Consider the following 25408-nt stretch of genomic DNA (forward strand, 5'->3'; position numbering starts at 1 on the left):
GGGCATCCAGAGCAATTTGGATTCAGACAGATCAGTCAGATCTGCCATAAAATTGACCAATCTCCCCTAATCGCGTTTCGCTCAAGTCTCTCACATAGAGTAAATGCTTTATTGTCATTACACAAGAAACACGATTTATTTGTCCAAATGCAGATACTGCAGACTTATTCTTGAATCAGCGGAATCCAGATTTGGCTAAAAAACCCAAACTTTTCCCCACTGCCAGGTTTATTATAACACGGACATAGCACCAGACTATAAATGAGAAGTGGCTCTGTAGACACCCAGACAGCAATGTGTCTCCTCTATACAGAATAAATGCAAGTACATGTAAGCAAGGCTGAGGAATGGGAGAAATGTATGTCCAGATAATCATGGAGTGACATAATCCTCTGTGCTGCTGCTGCTGCTGCTGCTGGACTCTGCAGCGCATGGATTTTCAGGACAAAGAGAAAGTTAACATCGACCAGTAGATGGCACTATTTAGGTCAACAGATCCAACGTGTCTAATAGCAGAAAACCCTCTCCTATGCATGCACACAGCTCCCTCCTCCTCTAGCTGAGCACGGGGCAGCCATTCTGCAAGCTGGGGGAAGACAGGAGATCAGCAACAATCCGGCAACTTCAAAGCAGAATTTGGAGGGAGAAATCAGGGGACACCCAGGAACTGCTCGGCACTTGGTTCCCGGACTTGTGCACTGCTGGTGTCACCTTGCTCCCTGCTGCCACAGTGGAGTTTATGGGTGACTTACAATCCATTGCAGTCGGTGTGAAGGAGGCTTCTGCCCTGTCCTTGGCTCTGCTCTCCTGCATCACTCGTGTCTTTTTCTGCTGCTGGACATACAACTAGAGTGGAGTTTCCTTGATGTGTACAGTGCGATGGATGTGAGATTTTACCCTCCAGCAGCACAGGCTCCCGCAGCTCCTGACACCCCCTGTCTGGGACCAGCCCCCTGTTTGGACCCCTACTACTGTAACAAGGTGATTGCAGATGTTTTATTATAGCCTTTGCTTGTCTTTGCTCCTTGCATGCACACAAAGCCATGTACTGTATCCATACTGTTGGTTGCCTTGCCCTGGACTTTATGTACTTGATGTGCTGCTGGATACTGTGTGCAATTGGGGAGGGGGCACACACATTTCTCCCATTAGATTAGGATAACTCCAGAGCATAGATCTTACTTTCATCCTAATAAGCTGGGCTGGACTGTCACACTCACAATGCTATCATGTTGTATTGTCAGCATCCACTCCTTATTTACAGCCTGCACAATGTACATTGTTACCTGTCTGACATGGGACTGCTGAGTTCTGCTGTGCCCCACTATTAATCTGCCCTGATACATAGTTGCAAACATATGTATATACGTATATTATATACTGCTCAAAGAAATAAAGGGAACACAAACTGCCTGTTGCAAATAGAATAGTGTTCTCTTTATTTTTTTGAGCAGTATATATATATATATATATATATATATATATATATATACATATGCGTGTGTGTATGTACAGGTGTATACAGACATATTTTATATACATAAATATACATACACACACGTGTACAGACATGTGTGTTTATTTTTTGAATATATATATATATATATATATATATATACTCCTGTAAAACAGCAGCACTGCCTAAATGGGTGTAAATCTCACCCACCAGGAAACTGGCAAAGTTTTCTATCAAAGATATAAAAATCCAAAGGAGGAGGAAGCACATCCAAAATAGTGAAAAAGTAAGGATCCTTTATTCACCAGCAAATATATATATATGTGGAGGGGTGAGTCAAAAAATGTCCACATATATAATCTAGTGTACACTACACCATAGCAAACACTGGGGGCAGGGGTATCAAAGCGGTCACTAATCCAAATGAGGATAAAGAGACTTAATGGTGTGGTTCCATACTTTTGAGCTATTTTCCTTTGTGACACATTGTGATCTTGTCCCTCATGTCTTCAGTCATTACGGTAGAACTACTTTGCATGACATTTGACTATACACGCCCCTTTCCCAAGCCAAAAATTACGATAAAGAGCAAATTGGTATGTGTCCCAGAAAATGGCATAATTCATTCATAAATCTAACTTTTAATTTTTTTCCTTGACACACGTGCGTAAAAGTTACACTGATGTCTCAATGCAAACATCCCAGCCTCGGTTTTAATCAACCTGAGAGTACAAGACATTACTTATTGCTGTTATTCCATCCGCCAGTCAGGACTGGCACCATGGGATTTGAGTTGCCCAGAGTTGTACAAGTCTGGAGTTATTTTCTCTCATGGCTGTGTTGCTGCACAGTGGCAGCAGGCGATTGTGTGCATGAATTACTCTCCCCTGCACTGATGTGATGAGGTTTGTGTGCATGAATAAAAATAGCTTGTTTAGCACAAAACACTTCCATGACAAAGGCAGCTTTCCAGGCTTACAACCATGCTGGGGAAAGTGCAGTGTGTGTCCTGCTAAGTGGCTCCCATTAAAAGTTTAGCTTTGCAAGTCACCATGGAATTGGTATTATAGTATTATCGAGCCTATTACCCACAATCAATGCTGAAAAAAATGCAGATAATTGTCTCCATATAGCCATTAAAAACGATACGCGCTCTTCTGGGATTGTGCGCTGCATTGTTACGTTATACCTGAGCACAGTGGGACGAGCTACACGGCACTAAATGCTCTTAATTCTGCCCACTTCCATAGGGTTGCGTAATTGACCCCGATAATTAGTTTTCTGTTACCGATGAACACAAGTGATGGCGGCACACTTGCATGTTTAATACACAGTACAGTATTCTGGATGGCAATTATTCTGCTTTGTTTACCAGTCGTCGGCCTCTAGGATCGCAAAATGTATTTTCCATCAATGTCCTGTAGTCAAACGTAACAGTAAACCGGTAATGTAATTGAGTTCGGCGACCTTACAGCGTGTAACCAGATACGTCTTCAGCTTGGGCTAAGTCACTAATTGCTGGTATTAAGGACTACTTCTTAATGTTGGATCCTAATTTCATACATGTATAAGCCGCTCGCGTTTTCTATCTGATGTCATTACTGGCTTCTCCTTTCCATTAATATACATTATCCTGGAAGAGGAAGAAGCTTGAGCATCACTTCCCAGATGGATCATTATATGTTTCTTTGTGTGATGTTTATAAAACACCCGGAATGTAACGTTGTATCTCTGGTTTACTGGATGTCTTCGTAGAAGGTGATAACGTTCAATATTTATGGTACGGCATTAATGTATTGAAAACGAGGGTGGGTATAAAGAGATGTATTTGGGTATTACTTTTTTTCCTGCGTGAAATGCGTATAATTACTCCAACCTAAGTGCTTCCATTATGTATCATTATTAAGATGATAGACACAATGAAGATAGATCTGTGCTGTTCTGCAGTCACTACAGTCGCGCTGGTTGGTTACTGTTGGAAATAGCTCGGGGGATCTGATAGCAGCTTGGACATACTCATCCAGACCCTATCTTGTAATGCTTGTAGCTTGAGGGATAGCTACCTATCAGACATTTGTCCAGCTATCAAATAGCAGCCACTAATCAATACAAGGCTACTTTAAACATCAAGTTCCCCGGCACCTGATTTAACAATACATCCAGAATAAAAATTGACAAAGGTGTCAGACAAATTTAGATAAATGTAGTTGTTACGGAAGAGTAAAAAAAGACTTCTTCACGTTGCTCCTGGGTATCTTATCATATATAATAAGTGTGCGGTGTTGCGCTTTGGGGTGTTGTGTTTGTAGACTGTTTCTCCGTATTATGAAATGTCTATTCACATAAAAATGATAGCACTGTAATGATATTGTGACACTTCTAGCAGATGTTAGACTCGCCGATGAGAGGGAGCCTGACCCCTGCCATCAGTAGGAGAGAAAATAATGGTCTACACCGCTTCCTATGGTGAGCCTCAAAGAAGCGTGCACTAGATTTTGTGAGCTGAGCTCCTTCAGGAGAAAATGAAGTCTACAACCCCTTCACTTTCTACTTATACAGATATTTTACCTCTCAGGGTAATGAAAGCATGCGGAGATGTGCTTAAAGATTACTTTGCTAAAGAGCTTGATAGGACCCAGAGAACTGGAATTTTTTTGCTGCCAGTTTCGAAATTTCTATATATACCATATATAGAAAAAAATACGATAAATGACTGTACAATAGCTAATTCTCCCTCCTCTACTGCAAGGATGGCTTCATGTTCTGTGCATATTATGTTACATTGTAGACCCTAGTTATTACTTCTTCTAAGCCTTACCCATCAAGCCTTGCTATTTTTTAGATATTCTTTCCACAACATGCTATTATGCTGTCGGATATGACTAGCATTTAAGATATTACCTTTCATAGATGAATGGATTGAATGTGCAAGCTTCGAATGGTTGAACATTTGTTGTTCTTCACTTTCCACTGCATTAATGTGTTGTTTCAAAATATCATTCTTTTTCATTGCCCGCAAACGACCGCGAAAGATTTTTTGTTGAATTGAATTTTCAGTCTAATTAACTGTTATTGATTTGCTTGTAAGTGGAAATGGGCAAACGGAGAGACAGTCTTTTCTCAGTTCTAAAATAATATGTGATGGCTATAGCAGAATCACTAAATATTCTCTTATTATTTAACGGGAATGTTTTTTCATTGTCTATGGGTATATGTCCAATGAAAGCACATTGGTGCAGCCGTTGTAAAAACAATCTCATATAATAGGGCCCCAAGGTGTTCCTTGTACTGAAACCCCAAAGAGCTACCTATAGTTGGAGGACATTGGTTGTATTTTCCATGTAGGCAAATAATTATGTATAGATTACAAACATTTAACTATTTTAACATGTCTGCACCAAGAAAGATGATAATATTCTGTTTTTAAATAATTTCAAAGCTAAGCTCCAGCATGCATTTGGTACATTTTGGGATCCATTTACCAACCCTGATATGGTTCAGTATCCGGGCCTTACTGGATATACTACTTCGATGGCTGATTTAAAAACAAAAGGAGTTACTTAGCTGCCCACTTTTTGACCTGATAGCAGATTCTCTTTAAGGCAAGCGTTTGGTCCACTTGAAGACACATTATTAATCTGAGTTTTTATCATAGTATGTATAATGTATGTATATATACAGCTCTGGCAAAAATTCAGAGACCAATTCCAAATGTTCAGTTTGATTTTTCTCTTTATAGGTATATTTTTGCTTAAAATGTAAATTGCTTTTATTCTATAAACTACTGACAACATGCGTTAGGGCTGGCGGAATGCACCAAATAATATAAAGATGGTAATAATGTGCGTTAGCAGCCCAGGGTCCACTGTGCAGAAATGTTAACTGCTGCTCAGTAATGGCGGACACTAAGGGTATGTGCACACTTTGCGGTTTCTGCTGCGTTTCCGCAGCATTTTTGGCTCTGCAGAAACGCAGCAGATTCTGCTGCGTTGTACAGTACCTTTATTTCCTATGGAAATAAAAAAAAGCTGTGCACATGCTGCGTTTTTTTCCGTGCGGTTTTGCTGCGGTTTTCAAAACGCAGCATGTCAATTGTTTGGTGCAGAAACGCTGCAGTTTTACACCTCATCCATCATGAGGTGTAAAACCGCAGGGCAAAACCGCAGAAAAAACGCAGATAAACCGCAGCACTTTGTCCTGCGGATTTCCTGCAGTTTTCTCTACAAAATCCGCAGAGACAAAAAACTATGTGTGCACATACCCTAAGTGACGGTATCGCACTGTACACACGTGGGTTAGACGCCACCCGGTATGTAGTAGCGATGGGCTCTGTTGCATCACAGAGCCACGGTACCGCATAACACAGATGCTGTACCCTCTTGACTGTCACAGGGCACCGCTAAGTCAGCGCTAGTGTATGGTCACAAGACTTTGCCCCAAGGACATGGGGTAAGAGCCTCTCCAGACTCACTAAGTGCACGGCGTTGCACCTGCTAATGGCACTAATAGACGCTGGCTACTGTGGAGTGCAGACCAAGTGCACAGTTGCGTACAGGCAAAGTCACTACTTGGCGCTGGAGCTAGTCCCTGACTCTGCCTACTACCTGCACTATCAGCCTAGGCACTAACTGGCAAGGCTGAACAACACGTGCATACCTAGGGTAGGTGTTTCATAATGAGTCATTTACCAGAGACACTTATACGTGCATACAACACTCACTCCACATGGACTATACGATCCTTTTATAACCGCAGCCTTCCAGGACCTTGCTGATGGCCCAATCTGAGCTGCTTGAGGACCTAAGCATGTGACCTCCGACCACCAATGAGCGGTCATCTCACGGGCATTCTCAGATGGAGAAAAGCAGGACTTAGTCCCAGGAGCGTCTGCTCGCCATTGACTAATGCTGGATGCTATAGCTGAACCTGGGGTGGCAGCAGCTACCAGACACATAGCATTAGCCTGAGGAAGACGCTGGGATCATCATCTCTGCTGAGCAGGAACCTCTGCAGCTGCAGAAGAATGGAAGACCGCAGAGGACATGGCTTGAGATTCCCCCTGTGCAGTGGCGGGAACTCGACGCCTAACAACATGTCTTCGAATTTTCAAGCACTAAATTTTGTATTTATTTTCAGAAAATGAGAACTGTTCAAAAGAACAAAAAAATGCAGTGCATGCAGACCTCATATAATGCTAAGAAAACAAGTTCAGAATCATTTAGAAACAACAATACTAATGTTTTAACTCAGGAAGAGTTCAGAAATCAATATTGTGGAATAATCTTCATTTGATGGCTTGTGACTATCCATCTTCCTCTTGATTATATTCCAGAGGTTTTCAGTGGTGTTCAGGTCTGGAGATTGGGCTGGTCATGACAGGGATTTGATATGGTGGTCCTTCATCCACAAATTGATTGACCTAGCTGTGTGGCATGGCGCATTGTCCTGCTGAAAAAAACAGTCCTCAGAGTTGGAGAACATTGCCTGAGCAGAAGGAATCAACTGTTTTTCCAGGATAACCTTGTATGCGGCTTAATTCATACGTCCACAATTACCAAGGTTGGGCGCTCTAACTGTGCCAAATAACATGTTATATATAAGTATGGATGGCTATATGGAATGAATGGATTCCATTCAGTTATTGTGCAGTGTTAGGGCCTTATGGTCCTCATGAGCCTAGTAATAGGGGGGTTTACTGATATATCGCTATAGCTGGGTCAGACTATGTATAGGCAATTATATTATATTATATATGTTTTTCATGTTATATACTTAATTGCTATGTACTTTTGGGATGCCTGTCATGTTTTTATCATGATTTTAATGTGTAGCTCTTTGTATCAATAAATATTTTCTAGTATCACTATATTGGTTCAGTGTGCGCTCTTTTGCAGTGGTGTTTTCCTTTCTTGTTTTAATTCATACGTCCTTCGCAAAGATTAACCTGCCCAATTACAGCCTTGCTGAAGCATCCCCAGATCATGACTGATCCTCAACCAAATTTCACAGTGGGTGCAAGACACTATGCCTTGTAGGCCTCTCCAGGTCTCCATCTAACTATTAGACGGCCCGGTGTTGGGCAAAGCTGAAAATTAGACTCATCAGAGATTACCTTACTCCATTCCTCTATGGTCCAATCCTTATGGTCTTTGGCAATCTTCAGCTTGGCTCTCCTTTGCTTCTCATTGATGAAAGGCTTCTTTCTAGCTCTACATGACTTGAGCCCTGCCTCTAGGAGCCTGTTACAAACTTTTCTTGCCATGCACTTCAGCCCAGCTTCCAATTGCCATTCCTTTTGTAGGTCACTTGATGTCATCCTGCGGTTGCTGAATGACATTCAAATAAGATGATGGTCATTCCGGAGAGTGGAGAGTCATTTTCGCCCTCTGCCGTTCTGTAGCTTTGTTGTCCCCATAATCTGCCGCTTGACCTTGTTGTAATGGACTGCCGTCTTAGAAATTTTAAGGATGGAGGCAACATGACACTTACTGTATTCCTCTGCCAGAATTGAGCCCTTCTTTTCCTCACTCAAGACTTTTCTTTTCAACTCCTTTGGCATGGTTTTTTCATTTCTATTACTTTTGGGATATTACTAGCACTTGTTTTGCCATCCAGCTTGTCCTATTGCAAGAGGATTGTGAACGCCACAGCAGGGTTTTTTATACTTTCCTTCATTAAATAAGATTTGGTTCAGGTGATCACCTAATCAGAATCACATTAAGTAGAATGAGGTGTACTCTGGTTGGAATTCAACTGACACTGGAAAGGAATGGCTGTCAGACATGTAGAGAAGCTGATTTCTATAAAACTGTGCAGTGGTCTCGTAATTTTTGCCAGAGCTGTATATATATATATATATATATATATATATATATATATTCAAGGGATACATATTATCTAAGTCAGCAGAATAAACCAATGATGTGGGGTTTGTTGATCTTAATGTGGATTACAGTTTTTAGTCTACAAGATATATTGTGGTCATTCTAACCTAATGGCTACTGGATTGTCGAACATTGCATTTCATGTATGTAGACTGACATTGAATACAAATGTTATTCATATATTGGGTTGTGAGCATGACCCAAAGCTATTTAACAAATTTATTACCTATCTTAATTATTTTTCACCATATATACTGGACAATCCTGAAACAATTTTATTTTTAGGTCAAAAGAAATGTTTATTCAAGTCTGTGTTTGATTCTAATACATATGTATAGACATTTTTGAGAAAAAGTCAGGTCAGTGCAGTTTTTTTTCATTTGCATAATGCTTAGGAATGTTATGATCCACATGGATCTGGCATTCATCCAGGAGAAAAATGTACACCTTCTCAGAGGCCACCATCTGCCATGCAAATCTGCACACAGTAACAAAAGTCTAGTAGAAAATGTAAAGAAGAGAATGTGTGACTTTTAGAAAGGTTTTACAAAAAATGTTCTTTGTGCCCCTAAACAATTTGGCACATGTTCACAGATGAACTCTACAAATTAGAAGGCAAGTTTTATATGAAACAGTTCTGGATAAGTTTGTTATATTTTTCAAGTGTTTAGTAGAATATGTTTAAGGGGCACTTCAGAAAATACACTTACAAAGTTGTGATTTCAGCTCTGAAGCCTATAAAAATGTGAATCCTGCTTTCTACTGAACTCACTGTAACTTAGTATCGGTACAAGACAAGTAAGGCAATGTAGTTACGAACTTAGAGCTGTTTTACAATTGTATTTATGCTTTCTGCAATGCCACTCTCGCATCAGCTATTGATGTGGATGCCCCTCTCGTTCATGGCAGAATGCGACGTATCAGTTACAAACCAGACAGGCCCAAATGCATCTGCACTAATCCAGGGTGCAAGTAAAATGGCAGCTGCACAGGTGCATAAATGCCAAATGAAACAGCCAGCCTACAATCAGGGATTGGCCGTGTGGTACACCAGTGCAGAAAAAAGAATCCACATGTGGCAGTGTTCACACAGGGAATGCAGGGCTTCTGGCTCACAACCTCTTAGTAACACCTTATAGGGGGGCTGCCCAGTGCCAACTAGAATTCAGAGGCCACAAGTTTGCAGAACCATTTGGGCCCAACCGCACCCTGGAAAAAATATAAAAAGTGCACAGAAAACATATCAATATATGTAAGGTATTGGTTGATATTAAGGGACTGTCTGGTTTGTAACTGAATTTTTTGGAGGATTTTTTTTCCTCTTTTTGAGGTTTTCATGTTAGAGTAGGGACTGACAAGTGTAAGGAACTTTGACGCAGTTTGTCAGCTTCCCTATTAAGGCCTATTAAGGCCACTCTCCAACATCACTGATGGGGAGCTTAATCGTCTCTTCTCCAAATCGCACCTCACAACCTGTGCACTCGACCCCATCCCATCCCACCTCCTCTCCAGCCACACCACCACACTTATACCATCCCTAACCCACCTCTTCAACCTATCACTAATGTCTGGTACCTTCCCTTCTGCTTTCAAACATGCCACAATCACGCCTATCCTTAAAAAGCCAACCCTCGACCCAACCACTATGTCCAGCTATCGCCCAATATTGTTGCTCCCATTCGCTTCCAAACTCCTGGAACAGCACGTCCACGCTGAACTTTCCTCCCACCTATCATCTAACTTGCTCTTTGACAATCTACAATATGGTTTCTGCCCCCATCACTCCACTGAGACAGCCCTGACCAAAATAACTAACAACCTACTTACAGCCAAATCAAATTGACAATACTCTATACTCCTGCTTCTAGACATGTCCTCTGCATTCGACACAGTTGACCACTGCCTCCTACTACAGATCCTCTCCTCCTTCAGCATCAAAGGCCTTGCCCTATCCTGGATCTCCTCATACCTTTCCAACCGCACATTCAGCGTCTCCCACTCCCACACCACCTCCTCATGCCACCCTCTCTCTGTTGGAGTCCCCCAAGGCTCTGTTTTTAATAATAATCATGTAACGTTGACAAGCTTGAGTATATTATCAGTATTTCCCTAATATTGTAGTGATATTCTGAATACAGAATTGAGATTGGCTGTCTGTTTCAAATGGAAAAGTCATAGTAGTCCTGATGTAAGATGACATACCAATGAATCTGGATTTTGAACACTTTCTATAGACTTGAATTCTCATGAGTGTTCATTTAAATTGATCTATTGATCACCAGTAGCTCCATATTATGAATTGCAAAGTTTGTGTAAAAGTGTGAAGGTGGTAGTACTCAACTTTTTATGTACTGTAGATCGATAATATGGAAATTGTAAAACAATGCTGTAATGTGTTGAAAAATGGACACACATTTCACACCAATCATTTTCATCTTTGTAAAGAAAATAAAAGCTCCTGATCCTCAGAAAATGTGCCCCCTGAAGGTTGTTTTCTTAGGCTAGTTTCATACTAGCATATGGCCAAGGTGCGGAGGGCTGCGGGCTTCCTCCATAAAGCTCCGCCCCCGCCTCTGACGGCATGCAGCCTGCGAACCCTATCTTTAGCATTGGGTATGCAGGCCGTGCCGATTTATGCGTATGCCTCCGCATGCGTCTTTTTGATGGTGCGGCAAGTGCACCAAAATGCAACATGCTGCGTTTGGCGCAGGCTGTCACACTGTCAAAACGATGCATGCGGAGGCATCTACATTCATCAGTATGGCCTGCGTACCTAATGCTAAAGAAATGGTGACAGAGGTGGGGCAGAACAGAGGAGGCGCGGCCAGGGCGGAGCTTCACGGAGGAAGCCCGCAGCCCTCCGCACCTCGGCCATATGCTAGTATGAAACTAGCCATACTGTTAGTACACTTAGGGACTTTCTGCCTGTAGAAGTTGTCATTGACCTTCTGTGGAGCTGATATACTGCAATGTGTTTGGGCTTAGCAGGAGCTTGAGCGTTCCTGTTTCCCAAGTAGCACATTTGATAAAGACCTACTGCACGTCGAAATGTCGTATGCTCTACATGGCGGAATAAAGTTCTTTTGAATTTTTACACCTGGATGGGATGCTGAACTCTATTATTTTGATTGCTGCCACATTTTCAAGTGGGTTCCTTGGATCGAGAGTGGGTGTCCACTTAGTGAGTGCTGTCAGCCTTCTCTTTGTATGTGTCTTCCCAAGCAGCACACGTCTGACATGTTTTGGGCAATTGGTCCGGGACATGAGACCAACCTAGGGATTTTCAGATCCTGTCACATATTAAAAAAAGATTAAAAAATTGTAGACACCCATTAAATTACCTTGTACTGCAGTGTCTGTGAACTGCAATATGTGCCTCACATTCAAATGTCCCCTGCAGCCAATCGGTAATCTGTAGCCCCAACAGTCTTATATGGTACATGCTAGCATCATAAATGAAGCCAATGATTGGCTGCAAAAATTCTGTATATATTTGCTGTACAATCACAGGCTGATGAAAACCAGCAGGACCACCAGAGTGAGTGACAGGTGAATATTGTTTTTTTTTTTAATTTATCACATTCTTGCTCATTTACAATTATTTTTTAAAGCATTATTTTCAAAATATTAAAGGGAACCTGTCTCCAGAAAAAAATTCTATTAACTTGCAGATATGGGATTAATCTGCAGGTTAATAGCATTACTAACCGGGCCGGTGCCTGCACGTAGCCGATTGCTGAGGGTATAAAATTAACTTTATTCTCCCAGCAGTGTTCGGCTTTCAGTCACGGGGGTGGTGCCGGCTCAGGTTCAGTCACTTCTCTGAGTATACAGTGCGGCGGTTTTAACCGCACCCCTTGGCATTGGGGCCGGCTGTCAGTCAGTGCCAGTGATTTAGTTACAGTGGCTGCTCTCTTTACTCAAAGCGGGGGCTGAACCGGCACCTCCCCCATGACTGAAACCCCAACGCTGCCGGGGGAAATAAAGTTAATATTCTCCCAGCAATGTTCGGATGAGTGCTTGTGATGGGCAGGTAAAGAATGATGTTAGTCTACAGATTAACTCCTTATCTGTAAGTTAATATTGTGTTTTCTGGTGACAGGTTCCCTTTAAGTTATACCCTATTTCCTTATTCATATAGTGAATTTCTTACTGATTGCTGGGCCTGACCCCTCACTATCTCAAGATCAGGGATCTGCAGAGCCCCATCTTAACTGGAGCAGAGGTGCACTGCGCATGCTCAACTCCGACTCAATCCATTGTCTGTGGAAATAGCAGAAGGCTACACTTGACTGTCTCCGGTAGTCACATAAACAAGGAATTGAGCGTAGGATGAGAATGCACACCTTTGCCTAATTCGAGATTGGGTGCTGCACAGCCTGTCTCCTAGCTTCCACAAACAAGGTCTCAGGATTGTGGGGCTAACAGCGATCACACTTACATCTATCAGAATGTGATCCCCAATCCAGTTATAGGGGCAACTTAATACTTTAGGAGTACGACTGTAAATCCTGAAAAGTAATAGAGATGGTTAGCACTCGACTAAGAGGTGTGGATATACGGTGCTAGTGAGAAGGGAACTGGTAGTCCCGCTAGCATAAGTCAAATATAAAGTCACTGCACACGTGGATTTTTGCAAAAGTGGAAAATCTTTATTTCTATTGGACGGTGAAGAAGCGACAGCTTTTTTGACGTTTCGGCCTCACAATGGCCTTTATCATATAGTCGCCCTTCGAGAAGAAAGATTGTAGTCATAGGTTAGATAGTTTCACTGTTAGACAATGTTTTTAGAGTAAATGGATTGTCCTTTGTAGCAAGTGGTCCTGGTTCAAGGGAATCCACAACTGTGTGAATGTGCCCAAGGCTAATTGCCTTTAAGATAAGTGATTCTAGAGGATCCACAATTATGCCAGTGTGCCCAAGGTACATCGCAATCATTGGTGGCAGTGGTGGATGCAGGCACCGCCGTGCCTGTGCATCCACCACTGCGACCAATGATTGAGATGTACCTTGGGCACACTGGCATAATTGTGGATCCTCTAGAATCACTTATCTTAAAGGCAATTAGCCTTGGGCACATTCACACAGTTGTGGATTCCCTTGAACCAGGACCACTTGCTACAAAGGACAATCCATTTACTCTAAAAACATTGTCTAACAGTGAAACTATCTAACCGATGACTACAATCTTTCTTCTCGAAGGGCGACTATATGATAAAGGCCATTGTGAGGCCGAAACGTCAAAAAAGCTGTCGCTTCTTCACCGTCCAATAGAAATAAAGATTTTCCACTTTTGCAAAAATCCACGTGTGCAGTGACTTTATATTTGACTTATGTAAATCCTGAAAGGCCTCTTTGAAATCTACCCCAAAGCCAAAGCTGGTGAAGGAGTAAGCAGGACGTTTCAGAACACTTACCAGCCATGGAAAAATAACCTACTGAATTGGGACAGTTTGAAGCTCCTGTCAGCCAACCATCTAAGCCTACCATGAATTTGTTAGAAAACTAAAGAATTTTTGTAGAAAAACGTGTTTAACGTCACAAGGCTAAAAGTAATGGGATGGCACTGGATGCACTTGTCATTAAAAGCTTGCCCATTTTATGGTGGTGCTGTTTATTTGTTGTCTATGTTATTTCATTTATTCGTTTTATTCCAATGACGTACATGTTGTATAATTAGTAATACTTCCTCTTTAAGCATATTTACATATGGTATTTCAGAACTGCCATGAAAATCATATTATCCATGTTTATAGTGACATAAAATACTTCCATTCCTTTCAACCATGACTGGCTGATTTAATATATCTTGTACGTGGTTTGAGTTAAGCCGTTTAAATCAATATTGCATTATGTCAGATGGGTTCATAAAAGTCTGTTTTAATGGCCTCAGCTGTTCTTCGGTATGATTTTTGTTTAATGTAAAGTATTATAATTTCTAGTCATTGAGCTTCCAAGGACTCTTTTTGATCCAGTGTTTGATTTGCTTCCCTTGCCCGTAATGTTAAAAGCGTCTGTATTTCTACAACATTTGTGCTCTTGGCAACTTGAAGTATTGAGATGGAGGGTGCAAAATACTTTTCAGATGAGAAGACCGTCCATACCAAGTCAAAACAAGCTCATTATCGATACACATGTCATATCTAGCTAAGGGAATCTGTCAAAATCCTTCAGTATTTGGATCAGTGAATTTGTAGGCTGTCCTCCTACTATTTATTGGCGGGTAGGTTTTAAAAGCACAGCTTGATGGATGTTTATGCAACTAAGCTCCAGAAACTGATATTTGCATCTTGGAGCCTTGGCCGAAATCCTAAAAGGCTTTAGATGGAGAGTCTACTGTGGTTTCTATTGATATTTTAAGTATTTGATCAAGAATATCATAGTAACAACTGGCATTGTGCTGTTGCTTCACTATAGGACATATATTAAATGCGTGAACTATTCGTAAAACGAGTTTAAAATGAGAAACATTGAAATTCGTAACGTCTGACTCTGGAATACAACTAGGAAAAGACTGAAAAGAATATAAACAATACAATAAAAGGACCCAGAAAGCAAATGCTCCCAACTGGACAGGCTGGGATTTTTTTTTTTACTTCTAGTTGTTGATTTAAGGGATTACGGCCTAATGCATTATTTAAACCTTGGTCTGGTTTCACCCCTCCAAAACCTTGAATGCAAAATGATGACATTCTTTATACTAAAAAAAAAAAGAATATATTTCACCATTTGACAGATGCAGTCATGACCATTATTAATAAAAACCTCTTCACAGTGGAGGCTTAATATCAAAGCTAATGATTTATTTTATGTTAATGACTTTCTGCTGGAGCATAAAAGACTATTCATAATGGACTTTTCAGTACTCTGTTCAGTTACTAAGGCTAATGGGGTAATCTTTTCTTTGCCAGGTTTGAGCTTTTGAAGTAAATCACGCTGTTACTTTTATAAGCTTAATTCTTTAAATTTATTGTTAAAAATCTAATTTTAAAGAACTGGTTGCAGAATTAATTATCAAGGAAAAAAATACAACTGCATATTAAATAAGCAATTTTGAAAGGGTGGAAAAAAAAAGATGATTACATTTAGGGAAACATACCATTCTTTATCATGGTATGAATCTCCTGGGATCATACACTTCTGAAACTGTTAAATTCTTTTGCGGGGTTTTATCAGCAGACTAGTTACATCTGGACTTACACAATAGCATTACACCAAGTAATTTGCCTTGTAAAGTTCACATGAAGTGCTAATCATGAGTTTTGGTCATTAAATACCTCCTATCTCACTCCCCTGATGCCCATAAAAGCCGATTGTATTTGTGGCACCAGTTCAGATGCTGCTGCTGGGCATTAATAATACATTATAGTCCCTCTAATAAACACAACAAAGGTTGTCACCTTAAAAAGTCTACATCACTTACACTCATCTCTGTTATGCATTATTAAAATTACGTGCTCAATGTAGCCGGAAAAGTAATAATTGGCAATAGAGGCAATTAATGCAGATCCCATGCAGACATGCTCCTGCAAACACTATCATTTCTAATTTTGTCTTAATTGATTGTTTGTATCTGCTGTATTTATAAATATTGAAAATAAAGACTTTAAATCTGAGCAATAATCACATCTTTAGTTTTTGAAAATTATAGTCACTTTCTGTAGGGTAAGCATAAGTTTACAGTAGGCGTATTTTCAGCATTTTCCTAGGTTTTTCTTGTGGCGTTTTTAATGAGTTTTTTTGTGTGTTTTTGTGGCAGTTTTGGCATGCTAGATTTGTCTCTTGTGCATATTGATAAAGTTTAGTGTTGAAAAAAGTCCTATAGAGTCAGGCTTTGGCACAAAAAACGCAGCAAAGCATGACGAAGTCACGCTGCCGAAACGCGCGTTGGGGAAGTGGCACCATCACTGGAGCTTCGGTAGGTTACAATTGTGGTCATTTATGTGATTTTCTGTTTAGTGGATCACTTTTAAAAAAAATCCTGTACACAGGGATGATTTGTAATTAAGTTTGCTGCTATTTGGTGTTGTAACCATTGTGGAAATTATCTTTTTTTGAGTACTATTCATGGTTAAACCATCTTTGTAATTAATGAGGTTTAATGATATATGAATTTTTACCTGCTCCTTGTTGGTGCCGTTTGTTCTTTGGTCCTCTGGGCTCATGATCATGCACTATTAGCACTTTTAGATATGTATAATGTGTAATTAAATGTTTGTATATATGTGAATAAAGTTGTTTTTTGGCATGTCAATATGCTTTTTTCTTTTGGTAAGGTTTCAGCAAAGCATGATACCTGACATTTTTTGTGCGTTTTTTCATTCAAGTCATTGGGTGAAAAAACGCTTAAAAAACCCCAGAAAGAAGTGACATATTCTATGTCCAAAAATACATGCAAAGCATAAAATGCTGATGACAAAAAAAAGTGTGTGCATGAGATTTCTGAAATCTCATAGGCTTTGCTGGTACTGTAAAACAGAGCTGAAAATTAGCAGTAAAAAAAAAACGCAGCAAAAACGCCTAGTGTGAACTTAGCCTTAGTCGACTGCAAGCTCCGTAAATGAAAAGTTTCGGTATCACTTCACTTCACCTTTTAGATATTATGTTATGGGGCTCATATATTACTACCATAGTTCTAATGGATCATAGCCAGAGGTATAGACGCATAATACGTAGAGTAGTGAATGAGTTACCCTCAAGTTGATTTGTATAAAGAAGACATGCTGTTACACAGCCATAAACTGCTACATTCTGGCCTGTTGCATAATCTCAGCTTAATCCCTTCAAGTCAGAAGTGGGTGTATGGAGCAGGCTCAAGGGGTGAACCCGCCCCATACCCAGCAGGTCATAGCTGTGCGTTACAGCCAGGTCTTGCATGTGGAGTGGAGCTCACAATTGTTAACCCGTTAAATGCCACTGTCAGAGATTGACAGCGTCATTTAACAGGTTAACAATTGCAGGTGGAGCTCCACACACAATTGTTATAGGCAGGAACTGACTATAACACGTGCTGGCATGGAGACGTGTCATTCCCAGGGCCCTTCTGCAAGCCCCTGATGTGATTACAGGTTGCTATGACAGCCAGGGGATAATTGAAGACCCCCATGCCTGTCATTAGAGAGCCCCCTTGAAACCCAGTCTGTGGCCGGTCTTCAAAGGAGAGTATCATTTCTGCTATATACTTCAGTGCTGTGGTGTCACTGTATATAGCACAAGTGATCTGACGATCGCAGCTTCAAGTCCCTTAAGGGGACTAACAAGTACACTGAAAAGGAAAAAAATGGTTTTAAAAATATGAAAAAATAAAAAATATAAGTTCAAATTACTCCCCTTTTGTCCCATTAAAAATGAAGATATAAAAAAATAGAAAAAAAAAGTCAGATCTATTAAAATCTAAAAATGTTTAATCCAATTGGTAAACATTGTAAATTTAATTTTTTTTTAAAAAAGCCAAAAGTTTTTTTGATCGCTTCAATTCAACAAAAAATGCTGTAACAAGTGATCAAAACATCACATACGGTATATCACAAAATTGTATCAATAAAAACAACGTCACACCCCTGAAAAATTTAAACAAAGGAAAATGACGACACAACACAAAACTTTTTTTTGCAAACTTCTGTTTTTGTCACCACTAAAATAATGAAAAAACTGGACAAGTTTGGTATAAGCTTAATCGTACTAATGAGGAGAATCATATTGCAAGGTCTTTTCTACCACAAAATCTACGCAATAAAAATAATTCCCCAAAAAATAATGTCTGCTCTACAATTTTTCACTGCTTAGAATTTTTTTCCAGTTTTCCATTCAAATTTGCTACTCATCCTAAAAAAAGCCCTCATAAGTCTATATCAACAGACGGATAAAAGAGTTATGGCTCTAGAAATATGGGGAGAAAAAAATGAAAGTACAAAAATGGAACTTGGCTCTGTCGTGAAGGGTTTAAGACTGTCAGTGGGGGTAGACACGACAACCGGGCAATACCCAAGTGCCTACGACCATTGGTTGAAATGGTTAAAGGGTGTTTTCAACCCCTTGAATATGCTTCCAAAAAGCTTTGAAGTGTGTAAAATAGAAAAAGGGATGAAACGTTCCTTCCCAGCCTCCTATCTTAGTTTACTAAATTTCAGCGATAATGTGACTTGTTAAAATAAATGACTACTGCAACCAGCTGGACAGTAATCGTCGGTGAATTTAGAAAGCATCAAGACGGGAGCAGCCGGAAAGACGTTACTCCTTTATTTGGGGTTTACCATTGTAAAACTTTTTGCAATAAAAAAATTAATGGGTTTGGACAATCCTGTAAAGTAGTCTGAACATGCAGCTTGAAGGAAGCGTTTTAACCTGCTATAAGTGTATTAGTATGTGATAATGGACATCATTGCTCAGGAGCCAGAACCACACACAGTTCATTCATTTTTTTTTCATTAAAAGCAAAGTAAATTCTTAGTGATGCTCCTAAAAAATGTAGACGATGTCATGTCACAAAAGCTAAAATTTAATATGACATATATAACTACGGTCATGCGTACCATATTTACTATTTCTAAGGTTTCAACCTATCATAGATAAGTCTGGAATTGCAGAACATGGTGTACCTTCTCTTTTCAACATATAAAACCATTGATTTATAAAAAACTATTCATGAAAAATCTTTTCATCCTTGACAAACCACTATTGGAAAAGGAGTTTATGTCAAATATCATAATCAAAGTAAATGTCAACTATCATTTTCTAAAGAGTCCCTATAACCCTCATTGAGACCTCTAGATGGCTTAACAGTATTATTAATTTAGTGTCTGACCAATTACTTTGTGTTCACCTCAATATATGTGAAACTGCTTTGTACAAGTTAATTCATAAGAATATAAGGGCAGAGTTATTACAAATATACTTTAACTCTTTAACCTTATGTCCAAAACTATGTGGCCTTTCCATTACCCTTAACAATACAGTAGAAAGTTAAAACCTCTATTCCACACAATTCATTCTACACCATTAAACCTTATGGTACATCACAAGTATTTTCCCATTCACCAGTCCATTTTACCCTACTGATAAAATAAAATACATTTGAAAAAGTAATGGGTAATGATAATTGAGCCACCTAACAGAGTGTGCTCTGGATCGTAAAGGCTTATTCTGTTTAAGTCAGATTTTAAGTCCATAGTCCGTATCTCACAGAACATGCAGCCTGAGAGATGAGATAATGATTTCCCAATTACATTCCCAAATGGATGGCCAAAAATGGAGCTATCTTGGTCAGGCTGATATCCAAGAGAAAAATGGATGCATGGGCAAATGCTCATATTGAAAGATTCACAAGCAGCAAACATAAGTATACTGCTAGTTAAAGGGAGCCAGTCCAAATATTCATGCTGCCTGAACCAAGGGGTGGGCTCCAATACTACAAACAGCTTCTGCTTTTCAGATATGACATAGTTTGTAAAATATGGGGGAGAAGAGTCTGGAAAGACGATTCTTCTGATCAGATCTCTCTCTGCCTTATCCCTCTCCTGCTCTGTTTGATTGACAGGTATCACGCCAATATGCAAAGTTATGTAAATCAAGCTGAACTGGGAAAGGAGATGTCAGAGTTAGCCTCTGAGCAGACTTCTCTGCCTGTACCAGGTTTTAAAAAAATAATAATACTGATCCATAACTTAGCTGGGTAGCACATGGGCTCAGTAGTTAACACTGCTACTTTTAACGCTGGGGTTCTGGGTTCAAATCCCACCAAACACAACATCTGCAATGATAGGGAATTTACATTGTGAGCCCCATTGTGGACAGCGATGATAATGTTTGCAAAGCGCTGTGAAATATGATGGCGCTATGTAAGTATAACAATAATATTCTTATGGGTGAGATTTTTTCCATGACATCAAAGAGCAAACAGGTGTAATTTTAGGGGGAACTTGCAATTGGTTAGTTTTGCCTCACTACCATCACTGGAAAAAACATTCTTGGTCTTCCAGAATCAAAGATGGTCTTTGTCGCTGTTCTACTCAGGCGACTAATGAATCCAGTACACAGGACTGTATATAAGTCATTGAGGGTTTTTTCCATTTTATGTGTTACTGAACATGTCAGCATGTTGGTTGGAACATTGTTGCGTGGCATAAAATATATACACTTTGTGTTGAAAAATGTATCTAGATTTGCAATGTAAAATGTGAGCCAGTCCATAAGTGTAAAAACCAGGCTTTTATGTTGTTTAAGGCTTAGTGTTCTGACTGATGTGAACCAGAATGACATTGGTTTATTGGTGAGTAAATGAATGGGAGTACTTTGAATTTGAACTGCTGCCAATTTTGCACAAACAAAGAGGCTAACCAAGGAAAGAAAGATTTTAAGTTAACTGCAAGGGACAATTATTCATTTGGTGGAATTCTACTTTGAGAGCCAAGCAAAATGAAAAAAAGTTTGAAAGTTTTCAAGTGCACAGATGCAGATTTGACCAATTATTACTATTATTTTTTTTTAACTATGTGCTGCATCAATTTCTGTAAAAACTGCCTGGTTTACAGGTTCTGTATAATGTATTCACATGGCATCTTTAGTTTTTCTACATACCACACTGTGCCCTAAAGGTATTTGGCACGACATTGTAGTTGTCCACTGCTGGAGTTCCAAAGTCTGTCTTTATCAAATAGAGGAAAATTGTAGTTTAATCAGTTATGGCACTTTCAGTGTGTAACATTCATTAACAAGACAATTTGTCATGACTATTAGCAGTCAGGATACATCTGCTCTTTCACTCTCTCTCACCCCTGCTCTTTCTCTTTATGTAGTCCTCCTGTTAGATGTCTTTATCTCTCTCTTTTGCTTTCTCTAACTGCCTCCTTTTTCCATACAATTTTGCTCCCTCTTATTTTCTTCCTTTCTTCTCTAGTCTCACATCTCTCTTTCTCTCTTTTTCTCTCTCAAAGCCTTTGTGTCTCATTTCCTTCATTTTTGTTTCTTTTTTTTCACTTCTGCCCTTTAATAATTGTAAACAAGCATTCCTAAGGAACTCTCATTTTCCAATTGTAGACATGTCTAAACAGGCTGCCAATAACTTTACGAATGAGCAAAATGCTAACTTAAAAATAATTTTTCTTGGTATCACCAGCACGAGTCCATGTAAACAGGTCATGTGCTGCCGAGAACAATGATATTTTCTGTGCACAGAATGATCATATTAATGATCATTCTGTATTCAAAGAAGTGTGGTTCACCTTTCTAAATAGGCTGTTACATGTAGCCAATGGCAGTATTTTAACAGCTGCGATCAGCCAGTATAAATGCACCCTTACTCTTTAACACTTTTATCCCTCCTCTCCTTTTATTGCTCACACCCGTTTTCTCCCTCATTTGTCTAACTTTTCTTTTCTTTTCATCCTCTTCTGCTGTCTTTGTTTTTTCTCTCTCCAGCTCACTGTTCCTCTATTTCCCTTTCTATCCCCCTTCTATCCCTTTTTGCCTAATTTCTGCCCTTTCCCCTCGTCCTCTTCCTTATTCTCTCTTAATCTCCCTCCCATTTTTCTCCCTCCCCCACCATTTTTGCATTCTCCTCTCCCCCATTTTTTTCTCTATTACATCATCTGTCTTCTTTATATTTCTCTCTCATCCACTTGTTCTCAACCGCCTTCTGTATTTTCCTCCCCCTCATTTCTTTCTTCTTCCTGTTTACTCTCTGTATCTTTCCTTGATTTTCTCTTTAAGTGTTTTTTTTTCCTTTTTTGCCTACACTCTCTGCTCCCCTGTATTTCCTCCTCTCTGACTTCCCCTCACTTTACTTTTCTTTCCTTTACCTTCCTTTTTACAGCAGCCGTTAATCATTTACCAGATCATTCACAGTTTCCTATGTTACAGAACTACAGTGTATCAGTAAAAATCGGATTCTATACTGTGGCACCATATGGAATCTGATATTATTTTTTCTCGCACCCATAAACTTGAATGTATGAGTCTCATTTGATTTCTGTAGGAAAATCGTGCATGCTTCGATTTTTTTTTTCATATACAGATTTTGTCAGTAAAAAAATTGTTCATCAGCACTGCATCATTGAATAACATTGGTCCAAGCGCCATCCGTTTTCTTAAAGGATAGCGCTCGGATCGAAAATACAGTCATGTCCATGAGCCCATACTCTGTATCCCTGTCTTTATCTTTTTCTTTTTTTTAATCTCCTCTTCCTCTTTATCACCCTCTCTACGTTCAGTAACTGTGTACGAAAATATCTCATAAACTTTTTCATCCAAAATATACTCTAATGCTAATGACTTAAAGCAGACAAAAGGATTTCACAAGCAGGACACATTTATTCCTGCACTGCAAAGCTTTTTATGAACCATGTATTCTGATAGAGAATAATATGCTCTCGCTGATTAATTCTTCTTTGTGCACAGCCTGTCTTTTATGTTCACCTATGAAGGATTAATTTGGCTAATTGATTTTGTGTGAAAATAATGAAATAAACATAATTTCTATCTGTTTACAGAGAGTGTTTAAAGTAGTAACAACACATTTTTGGAGAAAAAATATAGGCAATTATTTAAATTGAATATTTTAAATGTAGTATTTTATTTTTTGTTTCTACCATATTGTAAAAGAGTAAGGCTATGTTCTCATCGCATTGGATAATATGTTATTTACAATTACGCATTGGGAAAGCTTCTGGCGTATTGACCCCATTATGTATGGGAACCTTTTGGTCGCTTGTGTCCTTTTGACAGGGATGTATGCTATTCAATATAGAGACATCCAGTAAAAATACCATATAACCATAGTAAGACAGAGTCTACAGTGAGACATGACGGGAGATGCTTTAAAGTTGGGTAACACTTACAAGGGTCCAGCATAGTGTGGACAAGAGCTCAATGTGGCTTGTTTAACCATTATAAATCAAAAAGATCCACCAAGATTCACTGAGATCTGTTATTTATTTTTTACTTATATAGCGTCATCATATTCCACCAGCACTTATCATGATCCATGCTGGATCAGGACTGATATAAAGCACAGGTAACCTTTTTTTTCTGTGCTTAGGTTTGGTTTTTGCCCCCAGTGGCCATTGGGATTATTGCACTGTGGTGTCTTTTGTTCTATATTTGCCCCCCAGTGGTGGTGAGCGTCATTGCACTCTGTTTCTTTAGTTAAGTGCACATGATTATATTGCAGGTGTGATTGCTGGCTCTGCTATAAAAGAGTCACAGGTGTTGCAATCAGCGTTGGTGATAGTATTCATTTCCAATCATCCCTGGTGGAGGAAGGAGCTGGAGAGAGCTCCTTGCAGCACGGTCAGAGCCCTGGTGTGGAAGGAGTCAGAGGGGATTTCCTTGTAGCTCTGACAGAGCTTGGTGGTAGCGTTTCAGGAGGAGATCTGCATTCTGGTGGTGGAATGTTGCCAGGAGCAAGTGCACAGAGTTAAGCTAAGTGGTGTTCCCCTGTTTGTGTTCTTCCTTTGTGTGTATTAGTACAGCGGTGGGGCCAGTGCCTGCGCCACCCAGTTCCCTAGCAAGGGATAGGTGTAGGGTGTGCGACGGGTATCCTGAGCGGCGCCCGGTGTGCAACCGGCATAGGGAACGTTAGGAGCGTTAGGGACACTGACTCAAGGGAGTGCAGGAGGTCTCCACGTCCCCTTCCCCTACCGCAGGGTCCACCGTTGTAACTGTGTTCCCTCACCCTTGTCTTGTTGTTTACAGTTACCAGCCTGCAGGCCGTGTCACACAGGACAGCTTCACGTGCCGCGTCTTGTTACCGGCCTGCTGGTCACGTCACACAGGACGGGTCCACGTGACAGCGCTTTACTGACATCTTCAGTTTCCCCATTGGGGCTCACAATCTGAATTCTCTAACTGCATGATTGTATGTCTCTGGAGCATGGTGGGAAAACGGAAAACCCTGAGGAAAGTCACACAAACACAATGATAACATATAAACTCATGTTGTCCTTGGTGGGATGTCTCTGATATGTACACATGTTAGGAGTAACAGAGGTTTATGGAGAAATGACCAATATCACATACCCCTTCAAGGTCACTAAGACTTTTTTAATAAAAAAACCTTTATTTAAACCCCAATGTATGGCATCTAGTCTTGCCTTTATTTACATATTTACGGTAGGTTATTATTGAGAGTGATGAAAATAACCTCCTGTTGGAAGGAGCAATAAAACATTTTTTTCCCACATAGTTTGTAAATAATCCAATAGACATTACGTAGTCAGACACTTGAAGGATTATTAGCTTTGAAGTTAAAAGCTTGATCAGCACCAAAATACGGTACGTGCCAACAATCTTGTTCGAAAAGTTAAGGAAATGTTTAACATACCAGGAATGATATGCTCAATAGAATACAATCCAATACTGTAAAAGCTACACCACATTTTATTACAAATATCTATCATACTAATCATCCAAATCTGCTCTCCATTATGTACTATAATGCAAGAAAATATCTCCACAGGAAAATATGTTGCATAAATTGCCTGCGGAACAATTTTCCGCTTCTTCCATTTTTTGCAGTGTTGTTTCTTTCCTAGTACAGTAGAGTAGCAGACTTCAATTATGTTTTCACAATCACTTTATTATATGAGCCGAAATGTGCTCCTGACACTCATATTACTCTTTACATATAACATCTGCAAGAAGGTGGTTGACGCCTGTCAGCGGCTCTTCCTTTTTATAACCAATGTTTGCATTGTGTGTTGAAATAAAACTGTTCGCATATCCGAGATTCCTTTCTTTCCATCTGTAACAAACTTTGAAATGTTTCAGCAACATACATAAAAAATATTATCCAGGTTGGAATGTATATTGCTTTTCTATGGGAGTTATGCATTTACATGTGTAACATATTACTCATACATCATCATAATGTAATCTTAAAGTGGGGCCCATTCAAGGATTGAAAAGAAAAATCTGACAGCAGAAAAGAACCACTAGGTCTGTGTAGGCTGCACATTGTTTCTCACTGCACATGCGGGAGTGAATATATATAAATAGTATATATTTTTATATATATATATATATATATATATATATACACACTTATTTATTCACATCCGCACACACCCATACA

General features: G+C 39.7%; 1 protein-coding gene across 2 annotated transcripts in view; it reads left to right on the top strand.

The window, feature by feature from the left end:
* The first annotated feature begins 528 nt into the window (after positions 1 to 528).
* The window catches only part of TOX (thymocyte selection associated high mobility group box), a 342737-nt gene continuing 317857 nt past the window's right edge, over positions 529 to 25408 (top strand). Inside the window, exon 1 of one of the 2 annotated variants that reach the window (XM_073583952.1) lies at positions 529 to 981. In XM_073583952.1, coding sequence (XP_073440053.1) covers positions 880 to 981 — 102 coding nt within the window. In that variant the 5' untranslated portion in view covers positions 529 to 879. The remainder of the gene's footprint in view (positions 982 to 25408) is intronic. The other variant, XM_073583953.1, reaches the window with a different exon arrangement.

The sequence above is a fragment of the Dendrobates tinctorius genome, unplaced genomic scaffold (assembly GCF_039654945.1).
Source record: "Dendrobates tinctorius isolate UK_male_01 unplaced genomic scaffold, ASM3965494v1 ptg000082l, whole genome shotgun sequence".
Classification (NCBI taxonomy): domain Eukaryota; kingdom Metazoa; phylum Chordata; class Amphibia; order Anura; family Dendrobatidae; genus Dendrobates; species Dendrobates tinctorius.